The sequence below is a fragment of the Pseudophryne corroboree genome, chromosome 6 (genome assembly GCF_028390025.1).
Source record: "Pseudophryne corroboree isolate aPseCor3 chromosome 6, aPseCor3.hap2, whole genome shotgun sequence".
NCBI classification, from domain to species: Eukaryota; Metazoa; Chordata; class Amphibia; order Anura; family Myobatrachidae; genus Pseudophryne; species Pseudophryne corroboree.
The window spans coordinates 58613016-58629184 of NC_086449.1; the positions used below are offsets into that span (position 1 = coordinate 58613016).

The following is a 16169-nucleotide window of genomic DNA, read 5'->3' on the forward strand; positions in this document are numbered from 1 at the left end:
GGTATGCTCCATATTCCCACAAAATTTCAACAGGAGTAAGGCTGCTGAATATGTTACGCACACCAATGCTAACAGGAGTATACCGGTGTATGAACAGAGAGGGATGCGGAGCAAACGAACTCACAGACAGTATAACATAACATACACAGAAGGTGATGGAATAACTAATAAACACAAAGCGAACAGAGAAGCCCAAAGGCTCAGGAACTGGGTGTCTCCCTAGTGTCAGGAATGCTCAGATTGAATAGAGCGGACAATGAAGCGAGATGTAGTGATTTAACATGTGGAGCACCCGAAATGATGTTGCTAAGAGCAACAGAAAAAACCCCAAAGGGTTACCAACGGGTGTGGGAATAAACTCCTTGGTCAGAGATAGAAATATAGACACAAGGAGAGTATCCACAATCCTAACCCTCACTTGCAGGGCACAGGTTCAGCTTACTGCCACTAAACTGACACCTGGACGCCCTGCACAGTGAGAGAGGATTAAGCAGGTAGGTCTGAGAGTACAGCCGCAAACCTGCAGGGTTCACAGAATAGCAAAAGAACCCCAGCAGGTTAAACAACTGACTCCAGTATTACTGCTAGGTCCGGATTGGCAGAATGAAGTATCGAATCCCAAGGCCTATTTGCAGTAAGCAACAAGTAAATACAGAGTCATACAGTACTAGCTAATTCTCTGTAACTGACTAACAAACAAAGATTCAGCAGCATTTGCCTAGCCTGAGAGGATGGTTTATATAACAGGTGCTGTCCACGCCCCACTCAGACCTCACAGACTGTGAGCACAAAACCAGCGCCGGATTCCCTGCCGTGCACAGAGCCTGTAACCACTGCACAGTAAAAACCCGGACAGGAGTATCAGCTGCGCTCAGGTTACTTCGCTAACACTTGCCTCCCGGTTGCCATTGCGACGTGGCAGCACAGAGCAGGAGATCCTAACACTTTGGCACATAACAGGCTACATCTCTTGAGCTAGGCCTCACATATGTTAATTTCAATCAATCAATCAATCAATCAATCAATCAATCACTCTTGTATTTTATGTTTTTTTTCCCTCTCTTCTGTTTCTAGAATACAGCTCTTGATCTAGGCCTCACACATGTTAATTTTCATTAATCAATCAATCAATCAATCAATCATTTTGGTATTCTTTTATGGCATTTTCTCTCCTAATTTGCTGCATAACAGGATACATCTCTTAAAGGTGTTAATTTCAATCATTCTTGTTATTTATGGCTTTTGTACTCATCTATTTTACTGCAGAACTGGTAGAGTTGTTGATATAGTCCTTACACATGTTACTTTTCATTAATTAATCAATAAATCAATGTTTTTTTATTATTTTATGGCCTTTTCTCTTCTAATTTGCAGCATAATAGGTTACAGCTCTTCAGCGTGTTCATTTCATTCAATCTTTCTTGTATTTTATAGCCTTTTTTTTCTTCTTTTTACTGCAGAACAGGTACAGCTCTTGATCTAGGCCTCATAGGCCTCATACATTTATATATATTTTTTCAAATATGTTTTTATTGAGCTTTCAATAGTCAGTAAGCATCAGTTAATATGTGTAAACACAAATTATAGAAGAGACATAGATGTGGAGCATATAACAGGATAAATAGCCTGGAACATAATACCCACATCATGAACAAGGTTAAGCATCTTCCAAGAAGTGTGGTACATAGTAACAAGTACAGTTCAAAGAAAACAAAGAAATAAATCTGGGTAGGAGGGAGGGGAATGGAGAATATACTGTAACTCCATTCCCCTGAATAACTACCCATCCACATTTCACTTAGGATTACCTATGCAGCGGGAAGCATTAATGAAATAAGTGGTAAGAAAGAAGGCGTTCATGGAGTTGGGACTATCCCAAGGGGTGAAGTTAAGGTCCAAAGCAAGGACCAATCTGTCTTCTCATATACTTTTAGGACTTGGTAAGGTGTCCACAAACAGGCTTTATTTTGTAAAACACATGTTAATTTTAATCAATCAATTGCTCATTTTTGTTCAGTACGGATGGTGTAATGGTTAGCATTACTGCCTCACAGCACTGAGGTCTTGGGTTCAATTCCTACCATGGCCCTAACTGTGTGGAGTTTGCATATTCTCCCCGTACTTGCGTGGGTTTCCTCCCACAATCCAAAAATATACTGGCAGGTTAATTGGCTCCCAACAAAAATTAACCCTAGTGACTGTGTGTATGTGTGTGTGTGTACATGTGGTAGGGAATCTAGATTGTAAGCTCCACTGGGGCAGGGACAGATATAAATGGCCAAATAGTCTCTGTAAAGCGCTGCGTAATATGTGTACCCTATATAAATAACTGGTAATAATAATGGTAATAATATTTTATGGCATTTTATTTTCTAATTTCATGCAGAACAGGCTACAGCTCTTAATTTAGGCCTCACACATGTTAATTTTATGGCCTTTATTTCTCTTCTATTTTGTGCAGAACAGGCTACAGTAATCTTACTTTTTTAAATTAGTTATCAATTACTGTAAAAAAAAAAAAAGATCTGTTCCTGGTCTGTGTTCATAACTGTCCTCTCCATATCACTCAGGGACTCCAATTAGTGAACTGGTTGGAAAATCCATTGATGGCATCAATCTGAATCACCTGATCGCAGCTCCCTGGGGATGCGGGGAGCAGAACATGATGAGTATGACTCCGCCTGTAATTGCTACACATTACCTGGATGCTACTGGTCAGTGGGACAGAGTAGGAGTGGATCGCAGAGCGAAGGCCCTCCAGTACATCCGAGACGGTAAGAAAGTCCATAAATACCAAAACATATTACAGGTTGAGTATCCCATATCCAAATATTCCAAAATACGGAATATTCCCTTAACACAGAATTTTTTGAGTGAGAGTGAGATAGTGAAACCTTTGCTTTATGATGGCTCATTGTACACAAACGTTGTTTAATGCACACAAGTTATTAAAAAATTGTATTATAAGACCTTTAGACTGTGTGTACAAGGTGTATATGAAACATAAATGAATTGTGTGAATGTACACACACTTTGTTCAATGCAAAAAGTTATAATTTTTTTTTGGCTAAAATGACCTTCAGGCTGTGTGTATAAGGTGTATATGTAACATAAATGCATTCTGTGCTTAGACTTGGGTCCCATCACCATGATATCTCATTATGGTATGCAATTATTCCAAAATACAGAAAAATCCCATATCCAAAATACCTCTGGTCCCAAACATTTTGGATAAGGGATACTCAACCTGTATTCCATTCTTTGGGGAGTACAGGTTATTTCCTTTACTCTTAAAAGTAAAAGCATTGACCATGTTCCCTTGTTTCTCTATATGACGATTATTACAGAAGAATAAACTATTGCAAAATTGACACCAGCCAGTTAAAACTGGTGGCTTCAATTGGATACACACTAGGCGATATATCAGCCGTTCACGCGAACGGCCGTTATATTGCGGTGTACCACAAATATGTCAGTGAATGATGTTGTTCACAGACATTTTGTGCAGCTCTGCTGATGGCCGATATATTTTCAGATACTGTATATTGGTGGATCTGGCTGTGTGTACAAGTGGTCAACTGACTGCAAGCAAATTTAAATGGCCTCCCAGCTGGGTATCCTGACTGACATGTGGAGTGACCAATCATTGAATGTGTATACTTACCTGGGTCCGCCGACATGTCGGTAAAGTGTGTATCCAGCCTTAGTCATATTTTTTTTAAACTACTTTTTTTTCTTTTCTTGAAAAGATTGAAAGGGAAATGTACTGTGTCAAACTTTTAAGAGAGAAAGTGTAGAAGTTTCCCAATAAAACCAATCAGCTTCTAACTGTCATTTATCTAGCACAGGCTTTGAAGTGACAGTTACATACTGATTGGTTACATTGGGCAACTACTCCACTTTAAATCTTTCCAAGGTTTGATACATTACTTCTTACTTACTGTACTCCTTGTAAGTGCTCTAAAGAATGCTATAAAAAAAGGAGATCTATACAAGGTTGACATTCGACAAACCATTCCTAGTGGCACAGCAGTCACTTACTTGCTCCCTGCAGCAACAATATCTTCATTGAGGTGCATTATGGTTCCTGGCAGTCACCAGCGGTGACGAGAGGGGGGAAGTGGGTAGTAATTACCCAGTCCTGGGCCTGATGGATAGATCCGGATTCATTGCGCCCCCCCCCCCCCCCCCTCTTACCTGGCAACGGCAGCAGGACCTCTACTCCTAGGCCCAGCACATGCTGCAGTGTGGCCTGGCAGGATGCTGCCACTGAGCAGCAGTCGCCTGTGCGGGTGGGAGAAGTGACCACACTATTCATGCACCCCCCTCTTGGATTTGCTCCTGGCTGACAAGTTTAATGCAGCTCCCTGTCCAGAACTAAGTACCACTTTGTGGTGCTAAAAGTACTTTTTTTTTTCTATAAGGGGGCATGGTCACGCCTCCTGTGATTAGGCCACATCCCACAAAAAGTACCTGGTCCTGGCCTTGCTGTCTACTGTCATGGTGGTCACATGTGGATCAGTTCCAGTACAGGCATCTGACAGAGCGGCATTTTGGGGAGTATTCTTCCCCCTATCCCATACCCTAATCCCTACCCCGAACCCTCTCCCCCCAAACAGCCTAATCCTAACCTCTCTTTAGCGCCAGAATCTTGATGGATCCCTCAGGTAGGTACTGGCCTTGGAGTTAGTGTTAGGCACTAGGGAGAAGAGTAGGTTGTGGGGGGGGGGGGTAGATTAGGGTTAGGATGAAGAATGGATTAGGACTAGTGGTAGGATTAAGGGGAGGGTAAAAAAATACCGCGATCCGTTGGGTTTCTTACCAACAGGATCCCACTGTCAGTATTCTGTAGGGATTCTGAATGCTGGGATTTCATACCCAACCCAAGATTAGATACAGTATGTTGAATTTGGTGCAGGTGTAATTTTTTAATACAAATTAGAATGAGTCTGTAAGAATCCTATTTCTGTGGTAGAGATGAGCAAAATCTTCAGAACTGTTCCACTGAATATTAAACGGACTCCAGAATTTTGTGCAAACTGAAAGATACAGTATCTCATGCAAAATGTGGCCTTTAGTTTTCCAGGTGGAAATGCCAATATGATTTTTGTTCCACTCAGAGTCCACCTATCATTTTTGTTTTTGTAAAAGTTTTCTACTGTACAGTATGTTATATATGCCACATTGTAGAGCAGTAGAAATGAACTAACATACAATGTCAAAGCAAATGAAAGAATCGTATATTGCTGAAACTTTGCAAATGTGAAAAGGAAATTTTAGTTGATTCAGAATTCCACCAGAACACTGTGTAACTCCAATTGAGGGTTAATATGTTTAACTTTAAAGTAAGCAAAAGCATCAGGAATGACTGCAGGCAGCAACTGTTTAACAGAAACTCAAAGTTTGATTTCACTTTTTAGTATAACTTAGCAACTGACAAATCCATTAAAACACAACAATCACAGTGACCCTTCCCCTACACACATCAGTAAGATACCATTATAACATAATCAGTACAGGTCCCACCTATCATTTTATTGTAGCCCGAGACTTGGAGTTTTCATTTAAGACTTATTGTTTTTGGACCTGGCATATCCATGGACACATCAGTTTCCATCCCCATCTCCTGACCTCCACTACATACTGCTCCACTCCTCCATCTCCTGCCCTCCACTCCATACTGCTCCACTCCCCCATCTCCTTCCCTCCACTACATACTGCTCCACTCCTCCATCTCCTACCCTCCACTACATACTGCTCCACTCCCCCATCTCCTGCCGTCCACTACATACTGCTCCACTCCTCCATCTCCTGCCCTCCACTACATACTGCTCCACTCCTCCATCTCCTGCCCTCCACTCCATACTGCTCCACTCCTCCATCTCCTGCCCTCCACTACATACTGCTCCACTCCTCCATCTCCTGCCCTCCACTCCATACTGCTCCACTCCATCTCCTGCTCTCCACTACATACTGCTCCACTCCTCCATCTCCTGCCCTCCACTACATACTGCTCCACTCCTCCATCTCCTGCCCTCCACTACATACTGCTCCACTCCCCCATCTCCTGCCATCTACTCCTTAATGTTCCACTCCCCCATCTCCTGCCCTCCACTGCATACTGCTCCACTCCTCCATCTCCTGCCCTCCACTCCATACTGCTCCACTCCTCCATCTCCTGCCCTCCACTCCATACTGCTCCACTCCCCCATCTCCTGCCCTCCACTACGTACTGCTCCACTCCCCCATCTCCTGCCATCTACTCCTTAATGTTTCACTCCCCCATCTCCTGCCCTCCACTGCATACTGCTCCACTCCTCCATCTCCTGCCCTCCACTCCATACTGCTCCACTCCTCCATCTCCTGCCCTCCACTCCATACTGCTCCACTCCTCCATCTCCTGCCCTCCACTCCATACTGCTCCACTCCCCCATCTCCTGCCCTCCACTCCATACTGCTCCACTCCTCCATCTCCGGCCCTCCACTTCGTACTGCTCCACCTTCTCTGTTCTACTCCTCTACCGTTCTGTTCTGCCCCCAATCCACGCCCAGTTCTCTCATTCCTGGCAACAGTTGCTCTATCCTGTCCACCCTCCTGTCACACCAACCTACCTACCAGTTTTCCCCCGTGGCTCCCAAACTGCTGGGGGCCAGTCCTCCTCTTCTACAGTAAGTCTGTACTTTCTTCCTTGCTATAGGAGCCAAATGCTCTAGGAAATAATAACTGGCAGCCAAGTTAATGCTGATGGTTAATGGTCTGTATAGACACCAATATTATTGCACCAAAATGATACTTTAATGATACTTTAATTGCGCTAGTGCTTGCTTCACAGCTCCAAAGCGGTGATGATAAGAAAAAGGTACAACAAAAGAAGGTTTCTGGTAACCCAGTCCTCTTGCCAGGGAGTGGCTGACCAAGAACCTCCAGATACATGTCACATCCAGATGCACCCACCACATCAATGAATCCCTTCTGTAAAACCTCTCAACAGAAATTGTGCTATGCTCGGCAGTGGGCTTCTAACCAATTACTAAGGCAGCCACTTATACCAAAGAAGGAACTTTACTTAGAACCCACAGCACTGGTGTTCAAAGGACCGGGCACTGTAACAATCAATTCAGGACAGTGTCACACTGGGTGGAGACAAAGGTGACTGTCCGTCGGAAGTAAGCTGCTAGAGCGATTGTAACTGAGTACACATTTAAGCAGTCAATGGCTAAGCCATGCCCCCCCCCACAGCAGTCACGACACACCCTGTGTTTGACTCACACCCTCATTACCTCCCAGCAATGCTCACTGACTATCACATCTAAAAGCATGTCTATATTCTCTGTGCATATTCAGCTGTAACTGAATACGAAATGTTATGTTACAGTGTTTTGTAGGAAACACTGTAATGTACCATTTCATATGCATATACAGCCGCAGACGCACACAGAATATAGGCATGCCGTGCATCCTTTTCTCACCATTTGCGAATAAGATGCACTTTAATGGTAAAAAGTTGCACATACAGATGCTCTGCGCTACCCAGTCACGGCACGGCATGGCGTGACGAGAAGGTCTGTTTAACCAGGGAGGCTAGATGTACAGTAAGTGGACACATCTGTAACTACTGCATGTGTAATAGTATGTGCTGCACACCTCCATTTACTTTCAGTTTGAAATTGTAATAATGTATAAAGTTTCCAATTAGTCTACATTGTAATTAAATAACTTTTGACTTCTAAACAGGTGTAGATGGCCAAATGGCATATCGTAAACAAGACTCTTCATATAGTATTTGGATAGACACACCATCCAGCACATGGTAATATAGACCTCTACCGTCACTGTATAATGTTCATTACTGTAATATCTTTCTTTAACATTAAACTCAGCTTGCATTAGTCTGTATCATTCATTCCCTTTTATCCTGGTGGCCCCATTCCCAGCTCTTTCATACAACTCTGAGTAATGGTGTGATACATGAAGGCGCTAACCTGTTGCTACAGATGAAGCCAGGCTCATCTAGGATTCTCTGCTGTGCCAAGGTGCACCAAGGTTTATTAGCATAATCTTTTCATCTATTGTTCTCAGCTGCAGTACAATACAGAGAACAATACAGCAGGGGATTAAGTCCGATCGCATTGGCTCACTTAATCCTATTAAAGGACAAGATGAGGAGGGTTCCATCTGTATATCAGAGATGTAGAAAACTGATATATGCCATATGAGGGTAAATACATATATTTTATGAATATTAAATGATTAGCCTACTGAAATTGAAATCTGGAAGCTATTGATTTAATATTAATTAAATATATGTATTTAACCCTCATATGGCATATATCAGTTTTCTACATCTCTGATATAGCAACAGGTTAGCGCCTTCATGTATCGCACTTCTACACATATTTTGAGCTACTCATGGGATAATCCTATTGATACAGTCAGGCCTGCACTTACCTGAATTGTGCCCGGGAGGTACTGTATATCGTTCTAGCATCTTTCATACACCTGTCTGCTTTATTTGCTACTTTCTTATATTCAGCTCATACCCTGCTCATGCTGAGTTCTCTCTGTGGCTTGTAGGGGCATTTATCCACAGAAATGGCATGTCGTTCTGGTGATAAAAAATTATGATATTTGCCATGTATGATTTATTGTGGCCATCTGTTTTCCTATGCGTTTCCCTATTTGTTTCACCATCTGTTTATCCTAACTCCCATTTCTCCTCAAAGGGTCTTCTCCATTGCTCATTGTAATTCTTCCTATTCCTCCTTACTCTATCACTTTTCTCTGTGTACTTTCATCTCACTAACATTATACTTCATCATTTTATGGTTGACCATAAATGGCTCTACCATCCATGGTTTGTGGTATTGTACCATTGGGCAGAAATCCTGGATGGATGAGCCATTGATGGCTTGGACAATTGGCACTGTTGGGCTCAGCTATCAATATTTCTCTGACGTCCTAGTGGATGCTGGGACTCCGTCAGGACCATGGGGATTAGCGGCTCCGCAGGAGACAGGGCACAAAAATAAAGCTTTAGGATCAGGTGGTGTGCACTGGCTCCTCCCCCTATGACCCTCCTCCAAGCCTCAGTTAGGTTTTTGTGCCCGTCCGAGCAGGGTGCAATCTAGGTGGCTCTCCTAAAGAGCTGCTTAGAAAAAGTTTTTAGGTTTTTTATTTTCAGTGAGTCCTGCTGGCAACAGGCTCACTGCATCGAGGGACTTAGGGGAGAGAAGTGAACTCACCTGCGTGCAGGATGGATTGGCTTCTTAGGCTACTGGACACCATTAGCTCCAGAGGGATCGAACACAGGCCCAGCCATGGAGTCCGGTCCCGGAGCCGCGCCGCCGACCCCCCTTGCAGTTGCTGAAGATTGAAGAGGTCCAGAAACCGGCGGCAGAAGACTTTTCAGTCTTCATGAGGTAGCGCACAGCACTGCAGCTGTGCGCCATTGTTGTCAGCACACTTCACACCAGCGGTCACGGAGGGTGCAGGGCGCTGGGGGGGGGGTGCCCTGGGCAGCAATGTATAATACAGGTTGAGTATCCCATATCCAAATATTCCGAAATACGGAATATTCCGAAATACGGACTTTTTTGAGTGAGACTGAGATAGTGAAACCTTTGTTTTTTGATGGCTCAGTGTACACAAACTTTGTTTAATACTCAAAGTTATTAAAAATATTGTATTAAATGAACTTCAGACTGTGTATAAGGTGTATATGACACATAAATGAATTCTGTGAATGTACACACACTTTGTTTAATGCACAAAGTTATAAAAAATATTGGCTAAAATGACCTTCAGGCTGTGTGTATAAGGTATATATGAAACATAAATGCATTCTGTGCTTAGATTTAGGTCCCATCACCATAATATCTCGTTATGGTATGCAATTATTCCAAAATACAGAAAAATCCGATATCCAAAATTCCTCTGGTCCCAAGCATTTTGGATAAGGGATACTCAACCTGTACCTTTCTTATGGCTAAAAATACATCACATATAGCCCTTGAGGCTATATGGATGTATTTAACCCCTGCCAGATATCACAAACTCCGGGAGAAGAGCCCGCCGAAATAGGGGGCGGGGCTTATTCTCCTCAGCACACAGCGCCATTTTCCTGCTCAGCTCCGCTGTGAGGAAGGCTCCCAGGACTCTCCCCTGCACTGCACTACAGAAACAGGGTAAAACAGAGAGGGGGGGCACTTTTTTTGGCGATATTACTATATTTAAGCTGCTATAAGGATACAACACTTATATAGGGTTGTTCCCATATATATTATAGCGCTTGGGTGTGTGCTGGCAAACTCTCCCTCTGTCTCCCCAAAGGGCTAGTGGGGTCCTGTCTTCAATAGAGCATTCCCTGTGTGTCTGCTGTGTGTCGGTACGTGTGTGTCGACATGTATGAGGACGATGTTGGTGTGGAGGCAGAGCAATTGCCGGTAATGGTGATGTCACCCCCCAGGGAGTCGACACCGGAATGGATGGCTTTGTTTATGGAATTACGTGATAATGTCAGCACATTACAAAAATCAGTTGACGACATGAGACGGCCGGCAAACCAGTTAGTACCTGCCCAGGTGTCTCAGACACCGTCAGGGGCTGTAAAACGCCCTTTACCTCAGTCGGTCGACACAGACCCAGACACGGACACTGAATCTAGTGTCGACGGTGAAGAAACAAACGTATTTTCCAGTAGGGCCACACGTTATATGATCACGGCAATGAAGGAGGCTTTACATATCTCTGATACTGCAAGTACCACAAAAAGGGGTATTATGTGGGGTGTGAAAAAACTACCTGTAGTTTTTCCTGAATCAGAGGAATTGAATGATGTATGTGATGAAGCGTGGGTTAACCCAGATAGAAAAGTGCTAATTTCAAAAAAGTTATTGGCATTATACCCTTTCCCGCCAGAGGTTAGGGCGCGCTGGGAAACACCCCCTAGGGTGGATAAGGCGCTCACACGCTTATCAAAACAAGTGGCATTACCGTCTCCTGATACGGCCGCCCTCAAGGATCCAGCTGATAGGAGGCTGGAAACTACCCTAAAAAGTATATACACACATACTGGTGTTATACTGCGACCAGCCATCGCCTCAGCCTGGATGTGCAGTGCTGGGGTGGTCTAGTCGGATTCCCTGACTGAAAATATTGATACCCTGGATAGGGACAGTATTTTATTGACTTTAGAGCAATTAAAGGATGCTTTTCTTTATATGCGAGATGCTCAGAGGGATATTTGCACTCTGGCATCGAGAGTAAGTGCGATGTCCATATCTGCCAGAAGAAGTTTATGGACGCGACAGTGGTCAGGTGATGCGGACTCCAAACGGCATATGGAAGTATTGCCGTATAAAGGGGAGGAATTATTTGGCGTCGGTCTATCGGATCTGGTGGCCACGGCAACTGCCGGGAAATCCACCTTTTTACCTCAGACCCCCTCCCAACAGAAAAAGACACCGTCTTTTCAGCCGCAGTCCTTTTGGTCCTATAAGAACAAGCGGGCAAAAGGACAGTCATATCTGCCCCGAGGCAGAGGAAAGGGTAAGAGAGGGCAGCAAGCAGCTCCTTCCCAGGAACAGAAGCCCTCCCCGGGTTCTGCAAAGCCCTCAGCATGACGCTGGGGCTTTACAAGCGGACTCAGGAGCGGTGGGGGGTCGACTCAAGAATTTCAGCGCGCAGTGGGCTTGCTCACAGGAGGACCCCTGGATCCTGCAGGTAGTATCTCAGGGTTACAGGTTGGAATTCGAGAAGTCTCCCCCTCGCCGGTTCCTAAAGTCTGCTTTGCCAACGTCTCCCTCAGACAGGGCGACGGTATTGGAAGCCATTCACAAGCTGTTTTCTCAGCAGGTGATAGTCAAGGTACCCCTCCTACAACAGGGAAAGGGGTATTACTCCACGCTATTTGTGGTACCGAAGCCGGACGGCTCGGTAAGACCTATTCTAAATCTGAAATCTTTGAACCTGTACATACAAAAATTCAAGTTCAAGATGGAGTCACTCAGAGCAGTGATAGCGAATCTGGAAGAAGGGGACTTTATGGTGTCCCTGGACATAAAAGATGCTTACCTGCATGTCCCAATTTGCCCTTCACATCAAGGGTACCTCAGGTTCGTGGTGCAAAACTGTCATTATCAGTTTCAGACGCTGCCGTTTGGATTGTCCACGGCACCTCGGGTCTTTACCAAGGTAATGGCCGAAATGATGATTCTTCTGCGAAGAAGAGGCGTATTAATTATCCCTTACTTGGACGATCTCCTGATAAGGGCAAGGTCCAGAGAACAGCTGGAGGACGGAGTAGCACTAACCCAAGTAGTGCTGCAACAACACGGGTGGATTCTGAATTTTGCAAAATCTCAGTTGACCCCGACAACACGTCTGCTGTTCCTGGGAATGATTCTGGACACGGTTCAGAAAAAGGTGTTTCTTCCGGAGGAGAAAGCCAAGGAGTTATCCGAACTTGTCAGGAACCTCCTAAAACCAGGAAAAGTGTCTGTGCATCAATGCACAAGAGTCCTGGGAAAGATGGTGGCTTCTTACGAAGCGATTCCATTCGGCAGATTCCACGCACGAACTTTTCAGTGGAATCTGCTGGACAAATGGTCCGGATCGCATCTGCAGATGCATCAGCGGATAACCTTATCGCCACGGACAAGGGTGTCTCTTCTGTGGTGGTTGCAGAGTGCTCATCTGTTAGAGGGCCGCAGATTCGGCATACAGGACTGGGTCCTGGTGACCACGGATGCCAGTCTGAGAGGCTGGGGAGCGGTCACACAGGGAAGAATCTTCCAGGGAGTATGGTCAAGCCTGGAGATGTCTCTTCACATAAATATACTGGAGCTAGGAGCGATTTACAATGCTCTAAGCCTGGCAAAACCCCTGCTTCAGGGTCAGCCGGTGTTGATCCAGTCGGACAACATCACGGCAGTCGCCCACGTAAACAGACAGGGCGGCACAAGAAGCAGGAGAGCAATGGCAGAAGCTGCAAGGATTCTTCGCTGGGCGGAAGATCATGTGATAGCACTGTCAGCAGTGTTCATTCCGGGAGTGGACAACTGGGAAGCAGACTTCCTCAGCAGACACGATCTTCACCCGGGAGAGTGGGGACTTCATCCAGAAGTCTTCAACATGATTGTGAACCGTTGGGAAAAACCAAAGGTGGATATGATGGCGGCTCGCCTCAACAAAAAACTGGACAGGTATTGCACCAGGTCAAGAGACCCTCAGGCAATAGCTGTGGACGCTCTGGTAACACCGTGGGTGTTCCAGTCAGTGTATGTGTTTCCTCCTCTGCCTCTCATACCAAAAGTACTGAGAATTATACGGCAAGGGGGAGTAAGAACGATACTCGTGGCTCCGGATTGGCCAAGAAGAACTTGGTACCCGGAACTTCAGGAGATGCTCACGGAAGATCCGTGGCCTCTACCTCTAAGACGGGACCTGCTTCAGCAGGGACCTTGTCTATTCCAAGCCTTACCGCGGCTGCGTTTGACGGCATGGCGGTTGAACGCCGAATTCTAAAGGAAAAAGGCATTCCGGAAGAGGTCATTCCTACACTGGTAAAAGCCAGGAAGGAGGTGACTGCACAACATTATCACCGCATTTGGAGAAAATATGTTGCGTGGTGTGAGGCCAGGAAGGCCCCCACGGAGGAATTTCAACTGGGTCGATTCCTACATTTCCTGCAAACAGGATTGTCTATGGGCCTCAAATTGGGGTCCATTAAGGTTCAAATTTCGGCCCTGTCGATTTTCTTCCAGAAAGAATTGGCTTCAGTTCCTGAAGTCCAGACTTTTGTAAAAGGAGTACTACATATACAGCCCCCGGTTGTGCCCCCAGTGGCTCCGTAGGACCTTAATGTAGTTTTGGATTTTCTCAAATCCCATTGGTTTGAGCCACTCAAATCGGTGGATTTGAAATATCTTACGTGGAAAGTAACCATGCTACTGGCCCTGGCTTCAGCCAGGAGAGTGTCAGAATTGGCGGCTTTATCGTATAAAAGCCCATATCTGATTTTCCATTCGGACAGGGCAGAACTGCGGACGCGTCCTCAGTTTCTGCCTAAGGTGGTGTCAGCGTTTTACCTGAACCAGCCTATTGTGGTGCCTGCGGCTACTAGCGATTTGGAGGATTCCAAGTTGCTGGACGTTGTCCGGGCATTGAAAATATATATTTCAAGGACGGCTGGAGTCAGAAAATCTGACTCGCTGTTTATACTGTATGCACCCAACAAGCTGGGTGCTCCTGCTTCTAAGCAGACGATTGCTCGTTGGATTTGTAGCACAATTCAACTTGCACATTCTGTGGCAGGCCTGCCACAGCCTAAATCTGTCAAGGCCCATTCCACAAGGAAGGTGGGCTCATCCTGGGCGGCTGCCCGAGGGGTCTCGGCATTACAACTCTGCCGAGCAGCTACGTGGTCGGGGGAGAACACGTTTGTAAAATTCTACAAATTTGATACCCTGGCTAAAGAGGACCTGGAGTTCTCTCATTCGGTGCTGCAGAGTCATCCGCACTCTCCCGCCCGTTTGGGAGCTTTGGTATAATCCCCATGGTCCTGACGGAGTCCCAGCATCCACTAGGACGTCAGAGAAAATAAGATTTTACTTACCGATAAATCTATTTCTCGTAGTCCGTAGTGGATGCTGGGCGCCCATCCCAAGTGCGGATTGTCTGCAATACTTGTACATAGTTATTGTTACAAAAAAATCGGGTTGTTATTGTTGTGAGCCGTCTGTTCAGAGGCTCCTACGTTTGTCATACTGTTAACTGGGTTCAGATCACAAGTTGTACGGTGTGATTGGTGTGGCTGGTATGAGTCTTACCCGGGATTCAAAATCCTTCCTTATTGTGTACGCTCGTCCGGGCACAGTATCCTAACTGAGGCTTGGAGGAGGGTCATAGGGGGAGGAGCCAGTGCACACCACCTGATCCTAAAGCTTTATTTTTGTGCCCTGTCTCCTGCGGAGCCGCTAATCCCCATGGTCCTGACGGAGTCCCAGCATCCACTACGGACTACGAGAAATAGATTTATCGGTAAGTAAAATCTTATTTTTGCCATCAGTTGCTAAACCATTGATTGTTGATGGCCAACTCTGGTTCCTTCACTTACTGTTGCATGTTCTCCCTAGGCTCACTGCTTATGTTGTGAAAGTGTTTTCTTTGGCTTCAAAAGTAATCTACATTAGAAGAGATGTTCTGTGCGATTCTGTAAAGTGGTTGATACTGAATAAACAAAAGCCAGATGGGTTATTCCAGGAGGATGCACCAGTCCAGGGCCAGAAGATGGTGGTATGTACCAGAAAGTTGTAGCTGAGACATTTTTAAAGAAAATAGGTTGAGTTTAGGAATTTTTGTTTTTTGTCAAAATATCCTTATTGATATATGTAATGCACAATCAGAAGATAACATAATAAAGCAAATCTTGTACAGAGAATATGTAATGCACAATCAGAAGATAACATAATAAAGCAAATCTTGTACAGAGAATATGTAATGCACAATCAGAAGATAACATAATAAAGCAAATCTTGTACAGAGAACATGTAATGCACAATCAGAAGATAACATAATAAAGCAAATCTTGTAGAGAATGTCATGAAACATTCACCCGTGTAACATAGCCACATGTATATGGATATGTATAACTATAGGTTAAGTAACAACCACAAATAAAATGTTGTAAAACAGACTACAGGGTTAATATTCAAGGACGTCTTTGAATAATTAAGCAAGATCAATGGTTAAAAAATCAAACCAGTTAATAAGGAACAAAAGAACCCTGTACAATCAAAAATAGAAATAAAGAGCAAATTCTCTCCCGCTGACCACTTTGGAATTTTGGATTTATTTCTTCCAAAAATGGGAGAAATAAGTATTTCTAAGAGTTTAGACTGTCTTTATGCCGGATCTTGTGCAAAGTTTCCTGGTGTTCCACAATAGGGGAAGAAGGCACATAAGTCTTGGGAAGATCATTTTAATTGCAGTAAATTAAACCATCCTAAATAGGACAAGGGAAGGTCCCTTCAACCCTCTTGCTCAGGCCTGGCCAACCTGTGGCTCTCTGGCTTTTGTGAAACTACAAGTTCCAGCATGCCCTGCCACAATTTCACTACCAGGGAATGCTTAAACTGCGGCAGGGAATGCTGGGATTTGTAGTTTCACA

At 44.7% G+C, this 16169-nt stretch overlaps 1 protein-coding gene across 2 annotated transcripts in view; it reads left to right on the forward strand.

Annotated features, from left to right (window-relative positions):
* The window catches only part of LOC134936125 (complement C3-like), a 674806-nt gene that overhangs the window by 524150 nt on the left and 134487 nt on the right, over positions 1-16169 (forward strand). For both annotated transcript variants that reach the window (XM_063931038.1, XM_063931039.1), the window contains exons 24-26: positions 2571-2774; positions 7736-7811; positions 15136-15295. In XM_063931038.1, the coding sequence (XP_063787108.1) occupies positions 2571-2774; positions 7736-7811; positions 15136-15295 (440 nt within the window). The remainder of the gene's footprint in view (positions 1-2570; positions 2775-7735; positions 7812-15135; positions 15296-16169) is intronic.